Source organism: Arvicanthis niloticus, chromosome 14 (assembly GCF_011762505.2).
Source record: "Arvicanthis niloticus isolate mArvNil1 chromosome 14, mArvNil1.pat.X, whole genome shotgun sequence".
NCBI lineage: Eukaryota > Metazoa > Chordata > Mammalia > Rodentia > Muridae > Arvicanthis > Arvicanthis niloticus.
This window is the reverse complement of record NC_047671.1, coordinates 43,195,486-43,218,960: the sequence shown is the minus strand read 5'-3', so window position 1 is coordinate 43,218,960 and position 23,475 is coordinate 43,195,486. Positions and strand designations below refer to the sequence as shown.

Here is a 23,475-nt window from a genome sequence, read left to right as displayed (position 1 = left end):
AATAAAAATGGGTGGGCTGGCCTGGGAGGCCATGTGCACAGCATGTGTAGGGTTCTGGGTTCTATCCCCAGCATTACAAAAGAGAGGGAGGAAAGGGGGTAGGAGAAGAAAGGGGAGGGAGGAGCTTCGGGAGAAAGACAGACAAATCATTAGCATCTTATGCTGCTCAAGCTGCCAAAACAGAACACTGCAGACTGGGTGGCTTAATCAACAGAAATGTGGCTTCTCATGTTTCTGAAGGCTGGAAAGCCCCAAAGCACTGGCAGCATGGTCATTTTCTGGAGGGGTCCTCTGTCTGGCTTGCAGATGGCCCGTCTTTTCATTCTGTCATCACATGGCTGGGAAGAGGCCAGCTCTCTGGTGTCTCTTCTTATGAAGACAGGATCCCACCACGACAGCCCTACCTTCATGACTTCGTCTGATCCAAATCACCTCCGCAAAGTCCATCTACGCACATCATACCCTGGTAATGAGCAGATGAGGGAAGGCAACTTTCAGTCCATAGAAAAGGGGTTGAAGAAAAACTGCTGGAGCAAGAAGCCAGACAGCAATGAGTCCTGGGCTTTCCAAGAAAGGAGAGAACAGAGCTGAGTTGAGAGGGTTAGCAGGAAAAGGCTGGTGTTACAAGAGTTGCTTATGGGAAAGAAATGATCTCATGTTCAATTTGCTTAGACATCATTCTTTTTTTCTTCTGGGATCCAAAGTGCTCTATGGTCATATTCTTCTCATATTTTCTGTCCCATTATATAATCTCCCCACGTCAAACTAAACATCTTTTAAAAGGCAGGCACACTACACAGAGAAGTGCAAAAACATGTGTGTGGGGTGCTGTGTGACCCCTTATGTTTAAAAGATTCAACAGAAAAAATTTTCAGAAGGACATATATACAAAATGTTCTGTGTTTGCCTCTAGGAGATGGGATTTAGGATGCAGTCAGCAGGGATCAGTTAGAAAAATAAACTGTACTAGAAGATTCAAGCAGACAGCATTGCATCCAGGCAGGTCTGTGCTTGCAATGCTGGTGGAAGAATGCAGGGAAGACAGAGGAGGGTGGGTGGCAGCCACCAGGAGCTGTCAGCCTTGTCACCCTGGCTCTGATCTCCCTGTTGCTTCTGCTATATATCTGTCCAGAACTTTGCGTCTGGCCAATCAAGGAAGACCCTTGCATCTTCATGTCTGCTGCCACTTATCATGGCTAATGTCTCCACTTCCTCCCAGATCCGTGTGTGCATGCTTCATCACCAGACTGAAAATGATGCAGGACACACCTGGGAAAGGGGTCTGGGAAGTAGCCCCAGGGCCCTGAGCCCCTTTGAAAGAACAGGAAATGGTACTTGGGCCAGAAGACAGCCATTATAGCCTACAATTGATGACTGCTCAGTCACCATCAAATAAGCCCTCTGGATTAGTTAAATTTCTCAACTACAACAGCAATAGCATCAGCCTTCTGTAATTGTCTCTCTGGTCGGTGGAATGAATTCAGCTGCTCCCCAAAATGGGAGGACCACTTCATAGCAGCTACCATATCTACCGTCAGGAGACTTCCTCCAGCCAATGGCAAACCTGACTAGACACTGTGAAACCTAGCCACCAGGCGACAAGTTTTACTACATAGGAGTAGCAGAAAATCAAGAGGAGGCACAAAAATACATATATACAAAACCAGAAAACTATGTATACTTTAGCCATGGTTTCTACAACTGGTCATGAGGCTGGAGCTGTCATTGTTGAAACTTTTTACCCCCTACTATGAAATCTGTTTCTTTTGGTTTGGCCAGTACCTCACTTTAAGTTATAATTAGTTTGTTCATCCTTGCTTTTTTCAAGATTTATTTATCTTATGTGTGTATTTCCCTTTCATGTATGTATACACACCATACGGTGTGTGCCTGGTGCCCATGGAGGTCACGGGGAGGTATCAGATTCCCAAACTGGAACTAAAGGTGCTACGAGCCACTATGTAAGTTCTAAGAATTAAATTCACGTGCTCTGCAAAAGCAAGAAGTTTTCTTAACCACAGGCCATCTCTCAAGCCCAGAATTAGTGTTTTCTCTAGTAAAGTATTTCAAAATCATTATCTGTAAAAGTCCTGCCCCTGTATTGGCTTGCTCTTATCTATTAACTATTAACTTTAACTGTTCACAATTTCTAGTCAGTAGCCTAGCAAGTTCCAGGTTTCAATTATAGTCCTAAGTACCCTACAGCACAGTAGTAACCCTACGTCTCCCACCTGTCACTCCAGCCAATACAATAACTACTTTTTTTTCTTTGTAGTTCAATGACATTCTAAGAAACATCAAATGCTAGTCTTTTCTGTCAAACAGCATAGAGCCTAATTAGGACAAAGAATTTAATTCTTTTTATTTCTCTTAGACTTTTATGCAAATCTTCTTGTCTCTTCCCTTATAGACCTCTATATAAACGCTTTAATACTCCCACCCAATAAAACTTTTATTTAACTACTGCTTTGTCCCTTCCTTTATCTCCTTTGCCATGAATCTTGTAAAACTAACCAACATTGAAAGAGCATGAGATCAGATCTCAGACAATGGGGAAAAGACAGTCACCACCCGATTTGAAATCAGAATTAAGTACACTTGGTGTCCCCATGTGCTTGTCTATCCAGTTTGGGTCCTGACACACTTTTTGAAAAACAAGTGCCTCAGTTAGCTACTTCTGCTTTGTACACATTTTCCTTTGTGAGGCAGCAACACCAAGATTAGTCTTTGGTTCTAAGAGCATGGATACCAGAAAGAGCCATGTGGTTAACTGTGGAATCGGTATCATATTCTACAGTAGACATGTTCCCTATAGACTTGTCAACTGGGAGATGCAAGAATGAAAAGCAAACATTTTTGGTGTAGGTTTTTGGGTGCATAACTACAAAGAGAATTCAAAGTTGTTTGAGGATGAAGATATACACGGTCCTTCCAAGAAGTGGAAACCACTTCTCCTCCTCCTCTTTATCCTTGGATACCACAAAAAGGATACTTCAAACAGGTAAAGACTTATACCTTATCTCAGAGTACTGAAAAGTATAGGATGAGGCCGGAGAGATGATGGCACAGCACTTAAGAGCACTGGCTGCTCTTCCAGAGGTCCTGAGTTTGACTCCCAGCAACCATATGATGTCTTACAACCATCTATAATGCCTTATCCCTTCTTCTGGCATGCAAACGTATATACAGATAGAGCATACATATATATAAAATAAATAAATCTTTTAAAAAAAGAAAAGAAAAGTGTAGGATTAGCTGCAGAGGCACCTGACTAATGTGATAACCAGCCCTCTCCACCTGGAACACGTCAAGGCAGTTAAGAATCCATCTTCTGAATGGTGTTCCTGTGGTTGCCATAGCACATCAGGAGTAAAGAACAAATAAAATCTCCCCCTGCCCCACCGTGCTGGAGGCTGGGGCCCTGCTCTAGCCTCTGGAGTTCAGAGGCCAGGAAGAAACCAATCTCATTGGTCCACAGAATACAACCAGGCAAGGAATCCCCTCAAGGAGGCACTAGCTTATTTGCATAATGAAACAGGTAGAATGTACCCTGACATCTGCCCAGATGTGAACTTCCTTTAAATCAGAGGTACCAACACATTCTTATGGCTAAGCAGTTCTCAGAGTTTCCAAGTGAAGCCGTCTGGCCATTACATCCAACGTAAACATCTTAAGATTGAGTTGTCCCCTTGATAGGTGCTGCACTTATTTCACAACTGACCACACCCATTCGCTGTCACCTTCTCTAGTTTATAAATGTGAAACTCATTTTTTTAATGAAAATCACCAATTTGCCAAACATTCTCTGTTAGGCTTAGGCTTTTTTTTTTTTTTTTTAAATCGACTATAATCATCTCTTTGAGCTAAAATCTTCTCTTCGTTCATGTCTTTCTAACCCACAATCACTCTGTAGACCAGGATACAATTTTAAAACCTTAAAGTTCTAAATTGGAACATGAAATTTATTGTGCGGCTCCAAGGCAGTGTAAAATTTTCCATGATTTTGCCCAGAAAACAGATGCCTGTCAGCACTCTCACCAAGAAGCCCCATCATTATTGAGACTCTCAGAGTTGGAACAAAATGCATCCAAAGTCTCCTGCAAGCCAGAGCTTCTCCAGGGAGGACTCAAAGCAGCTGCCTCTGAGAGTCTTTTAATTATGGCTTATGCAAGTGCTTTGTGAACAGAGCACCCTTTTTCCAGGAAGGAAGGCACTGCTTCTCTGTACTGGGATGCTCCCTGTCCACCAGAGTGAGATCCTCAGCAAGTCTCCTTAAGCCACAGGACACAGACAGAGAACTGAGCAGTGTGTGCTGCAGAGGAGACTCAGGAACCAAATAGACTGATAAGCCAGGGAGACAAACTCTCTGCCAGGCATCTTCAAACGATAACTAAGTAAAACTAGAGTCTCTGGGGGAGAGTTGGGTCTTCCAACTCTACCTCCCCGCTCTCTGCTGATCTAACTCTCCTCCAACAGCATTCCTTTTAAGCCCAGCTTTCCTACTGACGGGTCAAGTCTTTCCTTATAGGTCAAACCTTGCCTTAAGACTCTGGTAAGAGGATAAGTGTCTTCTACTTATTGATAAACTACCTGGGATAAGCTCAAAATATTAACAGATTATCTAGAATCCTATATAATGCTTAGCAGTAAGCCACATCTATGAGGCTCAGAACCTCTAACATCTGGAGAGAAGTTGGTGAACAAAGGTGAACAAAGGAGGCAGAAAGGGCATCAGACTGTTGTCTGTCTCTAAGACTGAGAGACATTCGCCTAGAACCTGTTACCCAAGCACTTTCCTCCACTGCTGATTCTATACCCTTAGCAATGAACTGAGGATGATAGCTCCCAGCCTGTCTACCCTCTGGGATGGTTGTGAGGATGAGAATCAGAAGGCGTAACAGAGATCAAGGCATGTGACTCACACAGTGACTCACAGGGGCTGCTTCAACTCCAGCACAACCACGGATTAGCATAGGTTAGACAGAGCAGCCATACCTGATGGTGGTACCTTGCAAGCGGTCTATCTTCTTGTTGAGTTCTGCAATGATGCTGTGGAGTTCTGTGATGCGCTCCTCATAGCGGAGGGTCGTGCGTTCCTGGACGTCTTCATGCTCTCTCATGAGGTGTGACTGCTCACACTAGGACCAAGAACACAGGGCGGAAGATGGACATATGAATGTGTTGATATGTCTTTTGGAGAATGATTCTGCATTTTTATGGCTTCAACTCATCACTCTCAAAACTGGTATGCCCAAACTAGAACAGGTACCTGCTCTAACCCCAAACTAACCCTTATAGCCCCAATTAAAATTTAAAATGCCTTGAGAGGAGATGCTGGGCTTTGTCTTCCTAACAATCCTTCCTTCTCTTCCACCCTCTGCAGAGTCACTGTTTGCTCCTAACCAAGAAATGGACAAGAGTTCATCAGATTGGTCCATTAGATTCTGAATCTTGAGTCAATGCCCCCAAGTAATGCACGTAAGTTTGCACAGAGCTGATTCATCCCCAGCCTTGAAGGGCTGTCCCTTACTTTCTCCCACCAATTTGCTTCATTCTTTACAGTATGTCTCAGTTATTTTTTTCAACCAAAAATGGTAAGTGGTATAATGGGTGTTCTGGTGGGGGAGGGGGCTAGTTTATGCTATCTAATATCCTCTTCTGCTGTCCTGCGAACTCCCAGAAGACAGACACTAGATATTCCATTATTTAGCCCTCGCCATCCCCCCAACCCAGGAGGCATATGGCCCAGCTCACTGTGGGTGATCTAGAAGTGTTATGGGATGAAAAAAATAGCAACATGTCAGAGCCGTGAGGGCTGCTTTATAGAAATAATGACAAAAAGGGTCTCGAAGCTTCCCCATGCCTATGCATTGATGAGGCAAGAATCACTGCATGCTATGAAAACATTAAAGCATAAGGAATCTATCCACTATTATTTCTTTCTACCCTGCTCAATTCCCCTTAGGCAGTAGCAGCTGATCTAATTTACATAACAATAAAACATCCTAGGTGATGGAACAAGTGGCTGAGGTCTGGCCTGGTCTGCTACACTCAGTGGTTATTAATTTCCTGTCCAGCGGGGAAATTTTAATTTCACTTTCAACAAGGTTTTCCGAATGCCAGGAGCCATATGTGATCTCCAGCTAGCTCTGCAGGTATGCGGTTTTTTCAGACCTAGTGGCAGGAAAAGGGTAAGGCTTCTTACCTACTCCTTCATAGGCCCTCCCCTTCCCTCTATCTTCTATGTTTCCAATGATATCACCCAAGGGCAGGGACCTGGGGACCCTCTGATCTCTAGAAACAAAATTAGGGCAAGCAAGGTTTTTTATTGCTCTGTCATAAAGTCTCATAGGATAGCTGCTTTCCAAAGGACACTTATGAGAACTACTGTATTCAATGATGACCTCAACACCAAAGAACCCCACCCCCACTCAGAGTCAAGCCGAGAGTCAGTGGGTCTAGAGAGGTAAGGATGAACCTGGAACAAAATGGGCCGGGGACACTGCTCAGTAGTACAGCTTAGTAAAGGCAAGGCCCTAGGTTTAATCTCAAGCACCAAAGAAAGCCATGCCTACATGGAAGCTATCCTAAAAGAGAAATCCTGCTCCATGCATTTCTGGGCTATCCTACCCACAATCTGCTAATCTTTAAACGAAGACAAAGTCCACAAAACGTCAGTATGTCAAAACTCACTTTGGTTACTAAATAAACAGACTCTGTCTTTCTCTGAAACATCTAAGGGTAGAATACTGTTCCCCTCCGTTCCCCAGAGAGGGATCTATAAGCACTCACTGCTGGTCTTTAGTCCCATCTCCAAATAATGTGTGTTCTATTCATATACCTACAGAGTGCACACTCTTGTGGGATCAAATTGGAAAGGCTGGCAGGACAATGCCAGACTCTGCTTTAGACTCTGCCATGGCCGTGCTGGCTTTCAACACCCAGTTCTCTAGGCCATTTTCTGTGGGACGATTCCCACACAAGCTTCATGAGCGTCCATCACCCGTCCATCATCCTTTCCTGGCTTCAGTCTCTATGGAACAACAGGCCACTGCCACCAGCTAGCCTGTCAAGAAACTGCAGAACCCCACCATGAAGGAAGAGGTTCAGTGCTTAGACTTGAAAGGCAGGGTGAGACAATACAGGCAGCCTTGCGGACTGTTCTCGTCTACACCAAAATGAAGATCCTGTGTGGCAGGCCGGGTGTCGGAGATACCAGATGGAGAGGGGGAGGGAGACATGTGGTACTGAACCACCTTTGCCCTGGCTTCCAGCTGAAATGTCTGCCTGGAGGGGTGTGCAGGAACAAGAGACTACAGGAAGCCTGAGCTCCGTCAGGCACAGCATTTGCAGCTAACAGGAGGGAAGTCAGGGGGAAACAACGCTCTTAGCAGAGGGCAAAGATGTTTGGCTCACATCCCTACATTTCCCACAAGTATGCTTTTCTGAAAGCACTAGGAAGCCTCTCTGATTTAGTGTTTCCTTTAACAAGTATCAGACATCTCTGGATTGCCCCAAATGTCGAAGAGACTACCTAGTGCCACAGGGCAGGGGGTCAGCAGGAACTGTGACAAGCACTTTGAAGGGAACTGTGGTTACTATCATCAAATGGAGTAATGGAATCCTGGGTTTTTGGAGAATAAGAAACATGGACTTAAGTCTGTGGGGAGGATATGTGGGCGATGTCTCTGGGCAGTGCTTACGTCCAGGAATCGGCAGTGTCTCACAGGCTGTTAAAACACTTACTTGTTCCTGATAATGTGTAGTGAATGATCCCAAGTGACAACTCATAAATGCAGTCTCTGTTTATCTCTGATTTTATCTCTTTTTAATTTAGTCTAGTCAAGGGTCTATTGTAGCCATCAAGAACCAGCTCTTAGTTTTGAGGGTGTTCTTAGGTTCTGTTTCATTTATCTCTGCTTTGACCTTGACTTCTTTCTTTCTATTAATTTTGAGTTCAGTTTGTTCTGGTTTTTTAAGCATCTTGATATACAGTGACGGTTTAGATTTTTTGGTTTTTGCTTTTGTCCTTTATTTTTTGCGATTTCTCTTTTTAAAAATATAGGCATAAACTGTCATAAGCATCCTGCTTGTTCATTCTGCTATGTCCCACAATCTTTGGTGTATTGTATGATTATTTTCATTTCTTTGAAAACATTTCAAATGGACTTTCTAAGTTCCAGGTTACTCATTCACAATGTTTAAGATGATGAGAGATCTAAAACATCCGCCAGGTTTTCATAAATCCATCCACACAATCCTTATTCAAATGGTGTCTCTGTCTCTCCCACAGTCAGTGATGATCCATCTGGAAGATGAACATGAACAACCCTGCTGAGGCAGCCAGCAGGGCCTTCGCTGCACTTGGTATTGCTGTCTCCTTTGCAGGAGCGGACCTGTACTTTTCTTCCCCCCTAGGAGCTAATATAGGCCTTGCAATCTGTTCTGACCAATGAGATGAGCAATTACATGTATTTTGTATTGAGAACTCTTGTCGGATTTACCACATGTCCTTCTCCTCGTGATGGTGAGTAGTGAGTGACCTTCCAGATGATAGAGGTTCAATGAAATTGGGTGTATAGGTGAGGTGTAGCAAGGATGTGTGTGCATGCACCCACTCTCCACTCAATACACACACACACACACACAGAGCCAAAACCCCACACCCCTCCATGAGTTCCCAGTAAGATATTTGATATCTAGAATTGCTAGTTATTACTGCATAACATACCCTGAGTGATCAAATCATTTTGTGCATGGGAAAACAGACTCAACATAAAGTGACTGGTTTATTTATTGTAACCCAGGTAGTGGGCAGATACTGCTAAAACAAACAACAAAAAGACAACAAGAACAAATCAATAAACCAACAAAAAAAAAATTCTAATTCTGTTTGAGTCACCTGGGAACTGAATCCATAACCTCCCTCCTTTATCCTCTCCCAGCTTCTTCTGGGCCCCAATAAACACCAGGAAATGTTGTGCCCAATAGTACCAGACAGGAGGGAGAAGATGGAGACATCTCCATCTTCATCCCTAAAGAGGACAGAAGCACCCAATTTCACACAGTGTGGAAGTGGGCAACACTGGCTTCTGTTAGCAGCTCCAGCTACCTGTCAATCATTCAGTGATGACTTCCCAGGTGCCAGGAAGGAATAACAGGAGTTCCTCATGGGACCCTTACCAGCTGGTTTCTATTATTTTATTTGGTTTACCATATATAACTGCCTGCTACATTTCCAATGAAAAAGGCAAAAAGTAGCTTGAAACAACGTGCTTCTGCTTTTCCGTGCATTATTGCTGTAATTGCATTCTGGGCTCTCTCTCCACCCATCCTAAATTCAATTTCTGACTGATGCTACCAGAAAACCAAAGCCAGAGACCCTGTGGCTGCAGCGGCTTGCCTCAATGTTTCTGGAGGTCAATGTCACTGGGAATCTAGATTTTCCCCATAGCTATAGCCTTTCAGCTTGTGATTAAATATCAGAGTGCTTTGTTTTTTTCTGTATTTTTATCTGCTATGTGATATATATCCTGAGCTCCACTTCAAGACTTTAACCCTGTCATATTGAGGGAGGAATAAAAATCCATATAAATACCTACATCTAGCCATCTAAATTGCTGGGGCGACTATGTACAACAATGTTTAATAAAAACATACAATGGGGCCAGTGAGAAGGTGCAAAAGGTGACGGTGCTTGTGGCTAAGCCAGAGGATCTGAGTTCCAAGGAGACAACCAAGTCCTGTAAGTTGTTTTCTAGCCTTCACAGGTACACTGTGGCATGTGTGTGTACAAACATATACACATATGTAAACAAAAAATATGATAAAAATTAAATAAAAACCAAGCAACAGCATCATTTCAACTGCTGAGAATAAAACCTTTTAGGTATATCTCTGCTAGTGATACGATCTCACATAAAGCCTTGAGCCAGCCCTGTCTGGGCATATGAGCCCCATTGGAAAAGCCTGTGAAGTGTGATACCGAGAAGCTTTATGGTTTTGTTAATGCTCTTTGCTGGGCTTTACCTTACCCCACTGAGGCCACTGATCTTTAATCATCACATTTGTCTCAGCTGTCAAACCTAAGAGCATTATGAACCGGCTTCTCGAAAAAATGCAATACTGTCATTAATGTGTTAACCCTCTCAGCCATCCTGGAAAGGGGGTCAGGACCTCTCCCATTTAAAATATGGCAGGATGAGATGATACTTTCTCAGGGTCATGCTGGGCTGGTCACAACTAATGGTACTCGGGATAAGCCAATTCTGATTCTAAGCTCTGCCGCAGTCCTCCTTAGAGGAAAGCAAGCTGGGAAAAGGGAGACAAATTCACATGCCATGGAGGAGCACAGAGCTAGAGCAGTCACCACGTCACCACAGAACACTATTCACAAAGAAGAAAGGACAGAGGAGCTAATAAAGAAAATGCCTGCAAAGTGCATCTTCATCTCAGGGGGACAAATGCACATGAAAGAAAATACTGTCTCTATTCCGTTTCATTGAAAGTACATGTTTTCTTTCTTAAAAGCCAGAGTGTGACAACTCAGGGGGCTTGCTTTTGGGAGACAGAGAACTTCAACACAGAAAGCGTCTCATCGCACTGCTGCTTTGAACATGGATGCATGTACAAGTGCAGGTCTGTGTACTTGCTCGGTGGGCGAGGTTAGGGATGTGTCCCTGTGTTACTCGTGAAGCAATTCGTTGCACAGCAAAGCAGCAGAAAACTAATCCCATCTTTCCCATCTTATTGGCCCCTTACTCAGCTCTTCCCTTCCATCCAAGGGCTATTTGTAAAATTCCATCTCGGATCGATTTCACAGTCCTAACATAGGAAACCTACTATTATTCAACCAATTCCACTGTTATCAATAATTATCGAACTGATGCTGGATTTCTTCCGGTGATCTCCGGTGAAGGTAACCACCATTTGCTGTTTACAATTTTGTTTGCTCATGAGGTGATGGTATTCGGAGATGGTAAAACTTCCTCCAGCCACAGAAGAAACTTCACATGCCCTCGCTCTCGCAGAAGCTGGGAAAACTTGAAGCACGCATCATTTACCGAGGCACACAGCAAGACAGTACAGCACAGTCAGCTCACTGCATTTATCCTTTCTAGAATAAATCCATCTTTGTAAGGGAATCAGAATAGCTAGCCTGACATTTTCTCATGTTCTCTTTCGTAACCTTAGGATTTTTTTTTTTTTGTTCTGTTTTGATTTGATTTGTAATTTAAAAGGTATCTCTGTCTAGTGAACTGTGCACAAGGTGACTTGTAAGACTGGTGTACGAATGCAAATACAAGTTGCTGGCTTTCGGGTGTGATTGGTATCATCAGGGGAAAATGGCCACCAAAAGCTATTATGTGAGACTGCTTAAACACAAATACGCCCCCAAGGATCTGAACAAAGTTTTCTATTATCTTTTACTATCCACTGAAAAAAATGGTGTCTTCGCACACACAAATCCTAATAAATATCATAATGGTCATGCTTTAAGGTCCAATACTGAGAAGAGTGCAGGGGGAGGAAAGGGAAATGGTGCATGGGAGATGGAGTGGGGTGGGGTGGGGTGGGGGTGGGGTGGCATCTCACCAATCATAACTGCCAACAGTGATGGGCTTTGGACAAGTGCAAGTTGGAAACCAGTTATTTGATACCATTTTACTGTTTTTTAATCTACACTGCTACAGATCTGGCGTTTTCTCTTTAAAAGAATTTAACCCGATACAACATTTAGCAAATGCCAGTTCATCAAAGCTGGTTACTGGAAACAGTGTAATGCTGGTATCCAAGTGTATTCTTTCACAATCAATCATCAAAGTTAAAAAAAAAAAAAGCCCAACCCAAACAACAACGGACCCCCAAACGGTCATGCAGAGAATCCTGTAGGGAGAATCCTGTAGTGTGCAAAGAGCACTATCGGTCTTGCTCAGCAGCTCTTCTGACCTTGGGTATGGAGCAGGGTCATCTGCCCGGCTGCCTGTCAAATGTGAAGGTGTCTGACTGAGCGTAAGTCCAGTCTTCCTTAGCCTTTCAGCAGATTCGAGAAACCTGTAATTGTGAGACAGGAGAGCTTCCTAAAAATTTCCAAAGCCTTCTAGAACGGTGTCTGCAACAAAACCGAAAATGGTTTTCTGTTTCTCTAGCTGTAAATGTTTTCTTCAACTCTTCCCTTTCTGACTATGAAAGTATTATAATAGTGATGTACTCGGGAACTAGTCATGTGAAGCCAGGCACGATGGCACAGGCCTGTAATCCCAGGACCTGAGACACTGAGGACAAGTTTGGAGATGCTCTTGGTTTACTAAACATCACCTGTCGTAGAGACAAGTAACTGACCCATCATCGCCGTGTGCCGCTGAGGAGCTTCTTCCTTGGATGGGTGGGGACTGAAGCTGGGGCTTTGTGAATGCTAGACGGTCCACCTCTGAACATCCACACAGATCTTTTTTAAATCTTTTATTTTGAGACAGAGGCTCGCTGAGTTGTCTAGGGTGACCTGGAGCTCTTCCTGTTGTTCAAGCAGACCCTGTACTTGTAATTCTCCTAGTTCACCCTCCCAAGTAGCTAGGATTACAAGTCTGTGCTCCCCCAAGCCAGGCAAGCTGAAATTTTTAAAATAGCCCTGGTTGGGTTTTTTTTTTTGGGGGGGGGGTTGTTTGTTTGTTTTAAATACTCTAATTACCACATTTTTGGGGGGAGGGGAGCTGAGCATGTATTTGTACAACATAGTTAAAAGAACTTGGCCTTAGAGTCCCTTTGAAAACAAGATACATTTAGGTAAGAATGAGTCAACACTCCTAGTAGATCTCAGTGGTGTCCATCTGTGTCAGCAGACTCAGAATGAAGGGTGATTCTAATAAGTAGAAAATCCAGAAGGAAGCCGGGTGGCTGCTGGGAGAAAACAGATAAAACCAGGAAGGCTGTGCTGATGCCAGAGTGTGCAGAGTGAGAGGTGCATCATGGGCTATAATGGACCATGGCAGGCTAGTCCCTGTAAATTGTAAAGACTGTTTCCCAAGGTTCCTGTCTAGAGAAAAAAAAAAAGCCAAAACAAAACCTTTGAGCATCATCTAAACAGATCAAGATGAAGATGGTGGAGGGAAAGGGAAGATGCAGACAAAAATGGAACAGAAACACAGAGCCAGCAAGTATCCAGAGTAGCTATCGTATGCAGTATGATCTCAAACCGCCTTCATAACCTCCAGCTCCTGAGTTCAAGCAGGGGGTGTAGAGATGGCTCTGCAGTTACACGTGCACACTGCTCTTGCAAAAGAGCCAGTGTGGTCTAATACATTTTCTGATCATTAGACTCAATCTTGATTCTGAGTCTGCCAACGTGGACACCATTGAGATCTACCAATGGTGCTGTTTCATTTGCACCTGCTCATACCCTGTTTTCAAAGGAACATTGAGTTCAAGTTCTTTAAACTGTGCTGCATGAATACATGCTCGGTTCTTTTTTCAATATGGTAATTCAGAGTGCTTTGTTTTGACTTATTCACTTTGCATCCCGTTCACTGCCTGCCTCCCAGTCACCCCCTCCCTCAATCCTTCCCCCCCTCTCCATTCCCCTTCTCCTCTGGGAAGATGGTGCCCCCATGGGTATCTCCCCACCCTGGTACATCAAGTCTGAGGCCAGACAAGGCAGCCCAGCTAGAAGAGCATATCCCATATGCAGGCAACAGCTTTAGGGATAGCTCCCACTCCATTTGTTCAGGACCCACATGAAGGTCAAGCTGCACATCTGCTACATGTATGAGAAGGCCTAGGTCCAGCCTGTTTATGTTCTTTGGTTGGTGATTCAGACTCTGAGATCCCCAAGGGTCCAGGTTAGTTGACTCTGTCTTCCTGTGGAGTTCCCATCCCCTTCAGACCTACGATTCTTCCTTCTATTCTTCCATAAGAGACCCGAGCTCCATCCATCTTTCTGAGTCAGCTGCTGGGTGGAGCCTCTCAGAGGCAACATGCTCCTGTCTATATGATTCAGGAGTCTGATGGGGGGTGGGGGGTAAAGGAGAGGTATCAGGAGACCTGAGGTCCCCCTGGGATGACAGGCTGCTCAGGGCAGCTTGGCTTGGCCTGGAAGGCTCAGCCAGCAGGGCTGATGGGTGGGGAAAAAGATGCTTTCTTGTATGATTCAGGAGTCTCATGGCAGTGATAGAAAGGTAGCCAGAGTGGAGTTCTCCCTGGGATAGCAGGCTGCTCAGGGCAGCTTGCCTTGGCCCAGAGGAAATTCAGAGTGTTTTAAACAAAACAAAACAGAAAACAAAACAACAACAACAACCAGCACCTGCACTAGAAACTTGTAACTGCCTGTAATTCTAGCTCCAGGGGGAATTTGACACCCTCTGCTGGCCTGTGTGTGTTCATACACACATGCACACCACACACACACAATTAAATATAACTCTTTGAAAGTCAGTAAATAAATATAAATCTAAGTAAACTATACTTTCATATCACATCAAAGTGAAACCTAGAAAAACACTGAAGCCAAATCATGTACAAGAAAAAAGACAGCCCAGGAGTCTTCCCATTAACTATAAAAATAGTCTACATGAGAATTAATGCTTCTTCTATACAGAAAAAAAAAAAAAAAAACTAAAAAATAGCCTGTTTTAAAATCAAGGAAAAGTTTAAGAAACAGACATAAATGAATGTAATTTCTGATCAGAAGCATGCCGAACTGAGCTGACAGAGCTCAGCCAGAATGAGAAATAAAAACACCACCTAAGGAACGACTACTAGGGTAGAAAGCACAAAAGGGGACTAGAAACAACATGGACAAAATACATTTAAAAAGACATACAAAGAATGTGAGACAATGAAATACTAAAGATAGGTGAATAGCTACAATAAACAAATAATGGAAACATCTAAGAAAGGAAATAAAACTAATAGTAAGTCACACAATTTATTAAAAACATCCCCAAGACTGGGACTGGAGAGTTGTTAAGAGCACTGGCTACTCTGCCAGAGACCAGTGTTTTATTTCCAGCACCGTGCTGTAGCTCACAACCGTTTCTAACTCTAGCCATAGGGACTCCAGCGCCCTCTGCTGGCCACCTCAGGCACTGAGCATGCAGTTGGTGCACATACATACATGTCATTCAAAAAACATCACCTCCTTTAAATAAGAAACTCAAACATAATGAAAAGGATACACAGCAAACACAAAATTATCAAACAGAACAATGAAGACTAAATGTAGCAAAACTATTAAAAGGGAAAAGGAAGAATAATTAGCTCAATGGGAAGAAGGAAAAAGAAGAAAGGTAAGAAAGAACTTCTCAACGCTCCTAATGCTGTGACATTTTAATACAGTTCCTCAGGTTGTGGTGATCCTTGGCCATAAAATTAGTTTGTTCCTACTTCATAACCATAATTTTAACTACTGTTACAAATTGTAATATGAATATCTGATATGCAGGATATCTGATATAGGGCTCCTCAAAAGGGTCACGACCCACAGGTTGAGAACCACTACTCTAGTTCGTGTAAGAGCTCTGAGAATATGAACAAGGTATGTCCTTGTTACATCCTACAGCAGCAGCTTTGTGTGCCTGACACAGTAAGACACCAGCACCTTCAAGGAGTAAGAGGCCTCAAGTCCAGCTAACTGACTCCCAGAAGGACTGGCACAGACATACAGACATACTGTTATCAACACTCAAGGACTTAGGGAGAAATATTTCTATGAGTCTATTCAAAGGGAACTAATTGTAAATTGGAGGACACTGATATAAAACTCCTGGGGAATATTACTTGCAAATGCCTAAATGACTTAAAGGGAAAGTGTGTGAAGAGCTTCTCAATAACTATGTTAGCTATAGTGGGATTCTTATTCTGAGCCTGTTTATATATAATGGGAAATAAGGCAAATGAATGATTATGGAACATTCTAATTATAACGTCTCCACAACTGAAACAAGTGGAATTTTAAATGTTTAAGGAGGTACAGACATAAAACAGGACTTAAGCAAGCAAACGCCACACTCTGATTCTGCATCAGAGGGATTTACACAAGCTCCCAAGCTATTATATATAATTAACTGAACACACGTGTGTGCATGTGTGTGTATACATGTGCATACACGCACGCACGTGCGCGCACGCACACACACACACACACACACACACACACGTGCGCAGACACACATTAGTTTAAAAAAATAGCTCTCTGACTCTATCTACAAAAGAGGCCCAATAGAATGAGCAACCTAGAAGCAGTACCATGTTGAGTACCCAGGCAATAATATGGAAATACTGCCTGATGGGAAAAACAGTGACTGTGCAGAGAATGGCCACTTCTAGTTTGGAGGGCACAAAATGTCCCAGAATGTCTGAAGTTGCTGTGTAGTACATACCAGAAGACTCATAAGCAATCCGACGTTCTACCTGGCTAAAAATAGTACCACTAGAGCTTTTATGAGAAAAATAATGACAACACATTGAAATTCAAATATATTTAAATGCACAAATTCTTAATACTATTAAGAAACATGAGAGCACTTTCAGAGCATCCCAGCCAATCAACACACCCTCTTGACAAAGGTTAAATGCATGGGCAAGTTCACCCCTTGGTGGTGTATCATGTTTGAACAAACAGCAGGTGGGAAATTCCCCAGTAAAAGCTTCTCCAGCAGGGACTTAGGGAAGATTCAACTAAAATGGCATGGCCTGTAATCAAGTAATGCACAGAAAGGGTTTAATCTTTTTGAATAATAAAAAATCACTTTATTGTAGTGAACTCACATGAAATCATGATATAGTTCATTTAAATCTGCCTGTGATTTTCAACCTGTGGGTCATGACCCATATTGTGGAGGGTTGAATGACCCTTTCACAGGGGTCACTCAAGGCCATCAGAAAGCAGGTATTTACATTAAGATTCAACAGTAGCAAAATTACAGTTATGAAGTAGCACCCAAAATAATTTTATGGTTGGGAGTCACCACAACATGAAGAACTGTATTCAAGGGTCACAGCATTGGGAAGATTGAAAACTACTGATCTAGACATTACATATCAACAGCTGCTAATATCTATGAAATATCAGCAGCCAGTGTGTGTTTGCATTTTACAGCTTTTCCAAGGGGACAGGATGTGACTCTGATCTCACCTCTGGCTAGTAGGAGAGGCAGGATGGGATGCACTAGACCACGAGTATGCAGTCACCAGTATGCAGGTGTGGTTAAGCAGCTGCAATGCCAAGCTTAACCAACATTATTAAATGTCAAAGGAGGCATTGAGAATACACCTCTGTATTTTAAGTATTTAAAGGAAATGCCTACCTCCTAAAAGAATGAGCTTAAGCCTGGCAAACTGTAATAATATTCAGCCACAAGTAAAAATAAAATCATGAAATTTTCAGGAAAATAGATGCACTTGAAAACATTATTAATCAAGATCACCTGAACACAGAACAACAACAACAACAAAACCCACATGTTCTCCCTGAAATGCAAAATTTTGCCTATACATGAATATATGTATCAAGAATATATGTAAGCAGTTGCGCACGTGTGTGTGTGTGTGTGTGTGTGTGTGTGTGTGTGTGTGTGTGTGTGTGGTGTGTGTGTGTGTGTATGATGACATTTGGGAAGAGACAGCAGAGAGGGTAATATGGTGTGGCAAGAAAGGACAGAACACAGGTAAAAGGCACATAAATCATGAAAGAGGCTATAAAGCCATTTCTTTCTAGTTTCAGCTCCTTCATAGATTTTTCATAAGGTGGATAAGTGAATAAAGCATATTAACACTAGAAGTGTAAACCAATCTGTTTTAAAATGGCCATCTTAGCTACAGAGAAATTCACTGAGATATTAGAGCTTTGAGACAAGGCAAGTGTTTCAGTGGCAGACTTAAATTAGCTATATCATGATTTCATTTGGGTTCATTACAATAAACTGAATCTATTTATTCAAAAAGAATAAACCCTTTCTGTCTATGGATGCAAACTGGAGTGATAAACTGTAAAGAAGCAAGAAATACTAGCACAAAAAAATCATTACAGAGGTTAATCTCATGAGAAATGAAGTATGGAGATTATACTGGTACAAAAAGCCATGTGGAGCAGTAGGTAGATTCTGTTTCCTGACTTGTGTGTGTGCAGTGGGTGTGAAGATGCTAGGTGTGAAGATACTAGGGTGTGAAGATGCTAGTGTGTGAAGATGCTAGGGTGTAAAGGTGCTAGGGTATGAAGATGCTAGGGTGTGAAGGTGCTAGTGTAGGTGTTAGGGTGTGAAGATGCTAGGTGTGAAGTTGCTAGGTGTGGAGATGCTAGTGTGTGAAGATGCTAGGGTGTAAAGGTGCTAGGGTATGAAGATGCTAGGGTATGAAGATGCTAGGGTGTGAAGGTGCTAGGGTGTGAAGGTGCTAGTGTAGGTGCTAGGGTGTGAAGATGCTAGGGTGTGAAGGTGCTAGGGTATGAAGATGCTAGGGTATGAAGATGCTAGGTGTGAAGATGCTAGTGTGTGAAGATGCTAGGTGTGAAGGTGCTAGGGTGTGAAGGTGCTAGGTGTGAAGATGCTAGGGTGTGAAGGTGCTAGGGTGTGAAGGTGCTAGGGTGTGAAGGTGCTAGGGTGTGAAGGTGCTAGGTGTGAAGGTGCTAGGTGTGAAAGTGCTAGGTGTGCAGGTGCTAGGCACTGCATTTGTATCCCACCCCAAGTCCACAGACTCAATACAACAAGGCTTCCAATGTGACAATAGTAGGATGTAGGACTTAGGGGAAGTGATTCAAGAGGGTGGATCCCTCAAGAATAGAATCAATTCCCTTTTATATAAAGAAAAAAAGAGGTAGCCATATTTATTCCACCATATGGGGAACTAGTTGGAGAGACAGCCTCACTGGAAACCAAACTGCCAGGCATCATGATATCCATCATCTATAGCCATTGGAAACATGTTTGCTGATCAAGCCATCTAGTCTATGCTGAGTCTGGTTTGCTTTGTTTTATTTTTAGCAGCCAACCTAGTAGAACCTTTCCTCAATAAGTTTGTTGTGTTGAAACACACATGCACGCACATTTATTTTTAAACAAAGAAGTTAGACAAACAAAGCACCCATCCAGGCCCCTTACCTGTGCCTTGGCCAACTTCTTTTCCAGGAGGTCTCGTTCCCGCTCTGTTTGCTGCAGACGCTTATTCAGCTCTACTATGTCCCCCTTGAGTGATGCCAGGGCTGCCAAGTGGAGCTGTGGGGGCAGAGGAAAGGGACCCACGGTCAGACAAGCTTTTATCCTTCCCTTTCTTCCTATGATTCACATAGCCATGCCACCCAAAAGATGGCACTTCCAGGAATGGGAGCACATCAATCTCAGGAACAACAGACATGAGTTAGGGTCTTATGCAAGGTGGTTATATGGTCACTATATGGTCACACTACATGTAAAGGAAAAAAACAGTCATCTGAGGAATAGAACTGGAATTAGATGGTAAATTCAGGGTAGGGAGTGTAGCTATTTATTCTAAGTGTGTTTCCTGTGTTACTTGGCTGACAGTGATAGCTGGAATGGGGCTGCATGATTCAACACAAAGGACAAGGTCTGCATCCTGAGTGGGAGGCTGAGGCAGAAAGATTGCAAGTTTGAGGCTAGCCTGGACTACACAGGGAAATCCTGTCTAAAACAAAATGAAACCCCACAAATTAATTAAACCAGAAGAAAAAAACCTACAGGTACAATAGACACAGAAAAGGGGAAGAAGAAGGCTGGATACAGCTCAGTGGTAGAGTGCTTGACAAATATATAGGCAGCCCTTCTATCCCCGCCCAAAGAACGGGAGAGCTGGTTTTATTAGCTGGCTCTTCTTCTGGTAGGCCTTTTGATTTCCTTCCTTACCAGATAGCCTCAATTGCCTGCGCATGTGCTTTTTATAAACCAATAAACTCTCACTGCAAAGCACAATCAGATGTCTGATGTTACTCTGCTCCAAAGAGCAAATCCACATCTGCCCAGACCCCATTCTCCAGCCATTGCTCAGGTCAACAAAGCTGGAACAAAAGTTCCTTAGGAGATTTTAAGAGAGGGGAGGCGAGCACTATAATCAGAGTCTGAACTCTGCATTCTGAATACAGGATTTGGTTGCATGGTCTACTGCCCCAACTGGAGATTCTCTGGCTCTCCAGGCCAGAGATGAGAGAACTACAACACACATTCAACACACACACACCTCTGCACCCACCTTGAAAGCCTTTGCCTGCCCAGGCACTGCAGACACCTGCCTTCCCTTGGTAGCCTGGATATCTCAGGCCAATCACCCCTGCCTGCCCCCCACAATGTTGTGTAGCTAGAAATGGAATCCTAACAAATTCTTCCTCTCCTCGGCATTCTGTAGCTTCCCCTAGGACTTAATGAGAGTTGAGAACAGACATGTTCACTAAGGGTGGCATGGTCTGGCAGTATGCAGTTCACCTTCACTTCAGCGTTAGAAGGCCAGGCTTCCTGCACCCTGCTCAGCGCTGTCAGAAGTGGGCAGCTGCTTCAAAGAGATTACGTTCCTTAGACTCCAACAGCAGTGTGACTAACTTAATTACGCACAGGCCACAAACAAACAGATCAATTGCCGACTCGAAACCAGGAACGCTTGAAATTTAAAAAGGAAATGCCAAGCAATCTGGTGGTATTTGCGTCTGGTGTAGGGTGAGGGCCCCTCTGAAAAGGTCACTCTGCCGTTCAGATACAAGGTTTATGTGATGGTCTCTTAGCACAAAAATACCACTTCAAACCCACTGTACAATCCTTTTGAGATTTGTTTTGAGTTTGGGAAAGAGAAAGGTTCGGTCCCTTCAGTGTCTGGGGTTGTTGCTGAAGTGCCTGAGCATCAACACTGGCATATCATCTGATCTTGTGGTGCTTGAAGAATATACACCATCTAATCCCTGGTGAGGATTATCAAACACACCGAAGCCTGACATGTACTTTAAGAGACACAGGTGTAGACAGGAGGGTCCCAACTGAGAGCCTCGTCTGCTTCCCACATAGCTCACTCTCTTACATCTGGGGCTGTCTGCAGGCCTCAGGAAGATGGAAAGGCAAAGCCGGCATAGAATACTACTGACCCTCCCCACAATGTGAAGAACCATGTCACATAGAGAGACACACAAAGTAGCTAATTCCGCCATAGCTGCACCAGAAGTATCTAGAATAGGGTCATACTGTTGGGGACACTCCTGAACTGGATGCCCAAATACTCTTTTTGGCCCCTTGGCTCTCTGGACCACAGCATGTACATAGGGTAGACACATGCCTCTCCAAATAGAAGACACCCCAGAAGGCAGACAGGTCCCAAAGAGGTTTCTGAATTCGATGGTAGCCTCTACTGACTAATATGAAAGAACAGGTACATAGGCATGGCTTCTACATGCTGAGATCTACCTATGTGCCTCCAAATTAACAAGCATTTGTGCTAGACGTTAACTTTGTGAGCCCATGGTGCTTCACACACTGGGGTGCTTTAAAGACAAAGAGAACGAGGATAGGTCCCCTGGTGCTCAGCTGGGGCAGATGCAAGACTGAGTCACTTTCTTAAGGCTTTTCACAGCACCGGACACCACAAGGGACAAGGGTGACACAGCACCCTGCTATCCCATACAAGATTGTAGCATTATAGTAATTTTCAGGAGTTTTTTTTTTTTAAAAAAAAAAATGGATAAAAACTTTACTTACAAGAAGTTTTAATGCATGATAAAATTAATGAGTTGTAACCAAACTATAAACTGGAAGGAGCCTTCTAATGGATGCCCTGTGGGCTTTGGGCGGCTCTAATTTGTTCTCAGTACTTTTAGTCCAATGACTATTTTGTAAAGGGAGTTATTTTTTGCATTAAGGTAGCAATGGAAAGTCAGGCAAGAGCATAATAACTAAAGAAGACTTGTTTTCTTTTCTGTTTCAGTCCGTGTCCCCACCCCCGGCCCTTTTGATAGAGAGAAGACAGAATGAAATGTGTTCATTGTTGTATGTTCTCAGCAGAGGCACAGAGGGCAGGACTGCCAACAGGGGTCCCCTACCTACCCCCCATGGCCATGTGCATTTCTCTCTGCCAGCCTCCTTTAAAGTTAGCAGTGACAGAGAGGCTTCTCAGATTAAATCCTACATAAGCCACACACAGAGGAGCTTCTAACTGGCGGCAGTGCAGGTAACAGCATACTGCTTGATTCTGCCACTTTCTGAAGCTTTGAAGTCAAGCCTCTTAGTTCTCTGTGAAATTTAACATTTTTATTTAATTTATCATTGTCATCATCATCATTATCACCATCATCACCATCATCTTCATCATCGCCTTCGTCATTTTATTTGTGCCTGTGCACGCGTGCACAGCCATGGCACACATGGGTGCAAGATCAGAGGAAAACCTTCAAGGTTTCGTCTTCTCTTTCCATCATGGTGTCTGGGATTTGAACTTGGGTTTTCAGGTTTCTATGGCAAGTGTTTTTACCTGCTGGGTCATCATCTAAAAGTCCTGTCTGTGAAGTGTTCACACGGAGTCTATGCAAAGCTGACGTGGAACCTTGTCGCTGTCCGAGTGCATTTGGGTTTAGGGAGAATATTCTCATGTTTCGAGAGAGAAAAACTGCCGATTCTCTGGGTTATTTCTGAGCTGGCTTCACTCTCTCTGTGCTGTGCGCACCGAAATCCAACTGCACCACCTGGACCCTTGGCTGTTAGGTAGCTGTTAAGCTAGGCAGTTGTTATTTTTGGACAGTCTGTTCCGTGCGTAGAGCTAGCCATAAGGACAAGCTAGCTTAACCTCTGACAGCTAAGGTGCCCAGCCCGAAGGCCCAAGTGAGGGCTGAGCAGACAGACTCTCCTGGGGGTTTCTCCACCCTAAGTGGATGAGCAGCCCCTTACATTATCAGCCAGGGGACAACAGGCTTCATACTCTTTAAGATACCCCTCAAATCCATCAGCTCTACAATGCGATAAGTGGCCTCTGGGGACCCTTATCCCTATTCTGCTACTACTAACAGTAAATCTGCAAACACAAGGCTGCTCTGTTGAGCTAACCCTGCATCCTCTGATAATACTGCATTACCATCATCAACATTCAGCCCTCGTGTCTAGGCCGTTTGGCTTTGCATCTGACACCTGGCTCATCTTTGGAGGACCTGGGCCTTTGAACAACCTAGTCATCAAAGGGCCAAAGGCTCCAGCTGCACAGTGGAGATGGAAGACTGTGTCATGGGCAGCATCTCTTTTCAGTACAGGTACTGCTAGGTACCTCCTATCATAGGCTCTGCTATTCTTCCTGCCTCATTGGGGTAAACTCATCCAGGGTGCACTTTGAGGGTGCCATTATTCTTCCTGTGCCTGCAAGGGTCAGGAAGTGCTTGTGCAAGCCATGTCATTCACTATCAGGGTGCGTCTGCTCCCGTCCCACTGTGGGATAAAGGAATTTCTATTCTGTCCTCACTTTGTACCCCTGGTCCTCTATTTAATGGTGCACATTTTGAGGTTATATCTTAGGGAC

General features: G+C 43.7%; 1 protein-coding gene across 6 annotated transcripts in view; it reads right to left on the bottom strand.

Annotated features, from left to right (window-relative positions):
- Positions 1-23,475, bottom strand: part of Mcc (MCC regulator of Wnt signaling pathway) — a 357,943-nt gene that overhangs the window by 79,067 nt on the left and 255,401 nt on the right. For all 6 annotated transcript variants that reach the window (XM_076912699.1, XM_076912703.1, XM_034518675.2 and 3 more), the window contains 2 exons: positions 19,089-19,202; positions 4,996-5,138 (listed from right to left, as the gene is read on the bottom strand). In XM_076912699.1, coding sequence (XP_076768814.1) covers positions 4,996-5,138; positions 19,089-19,202 — 257 coding nt within the window. The remainder of the gene's footprint in view (positions 1-4,995; positions 5,139-19,088; positions 19,203-23,475) is intronic.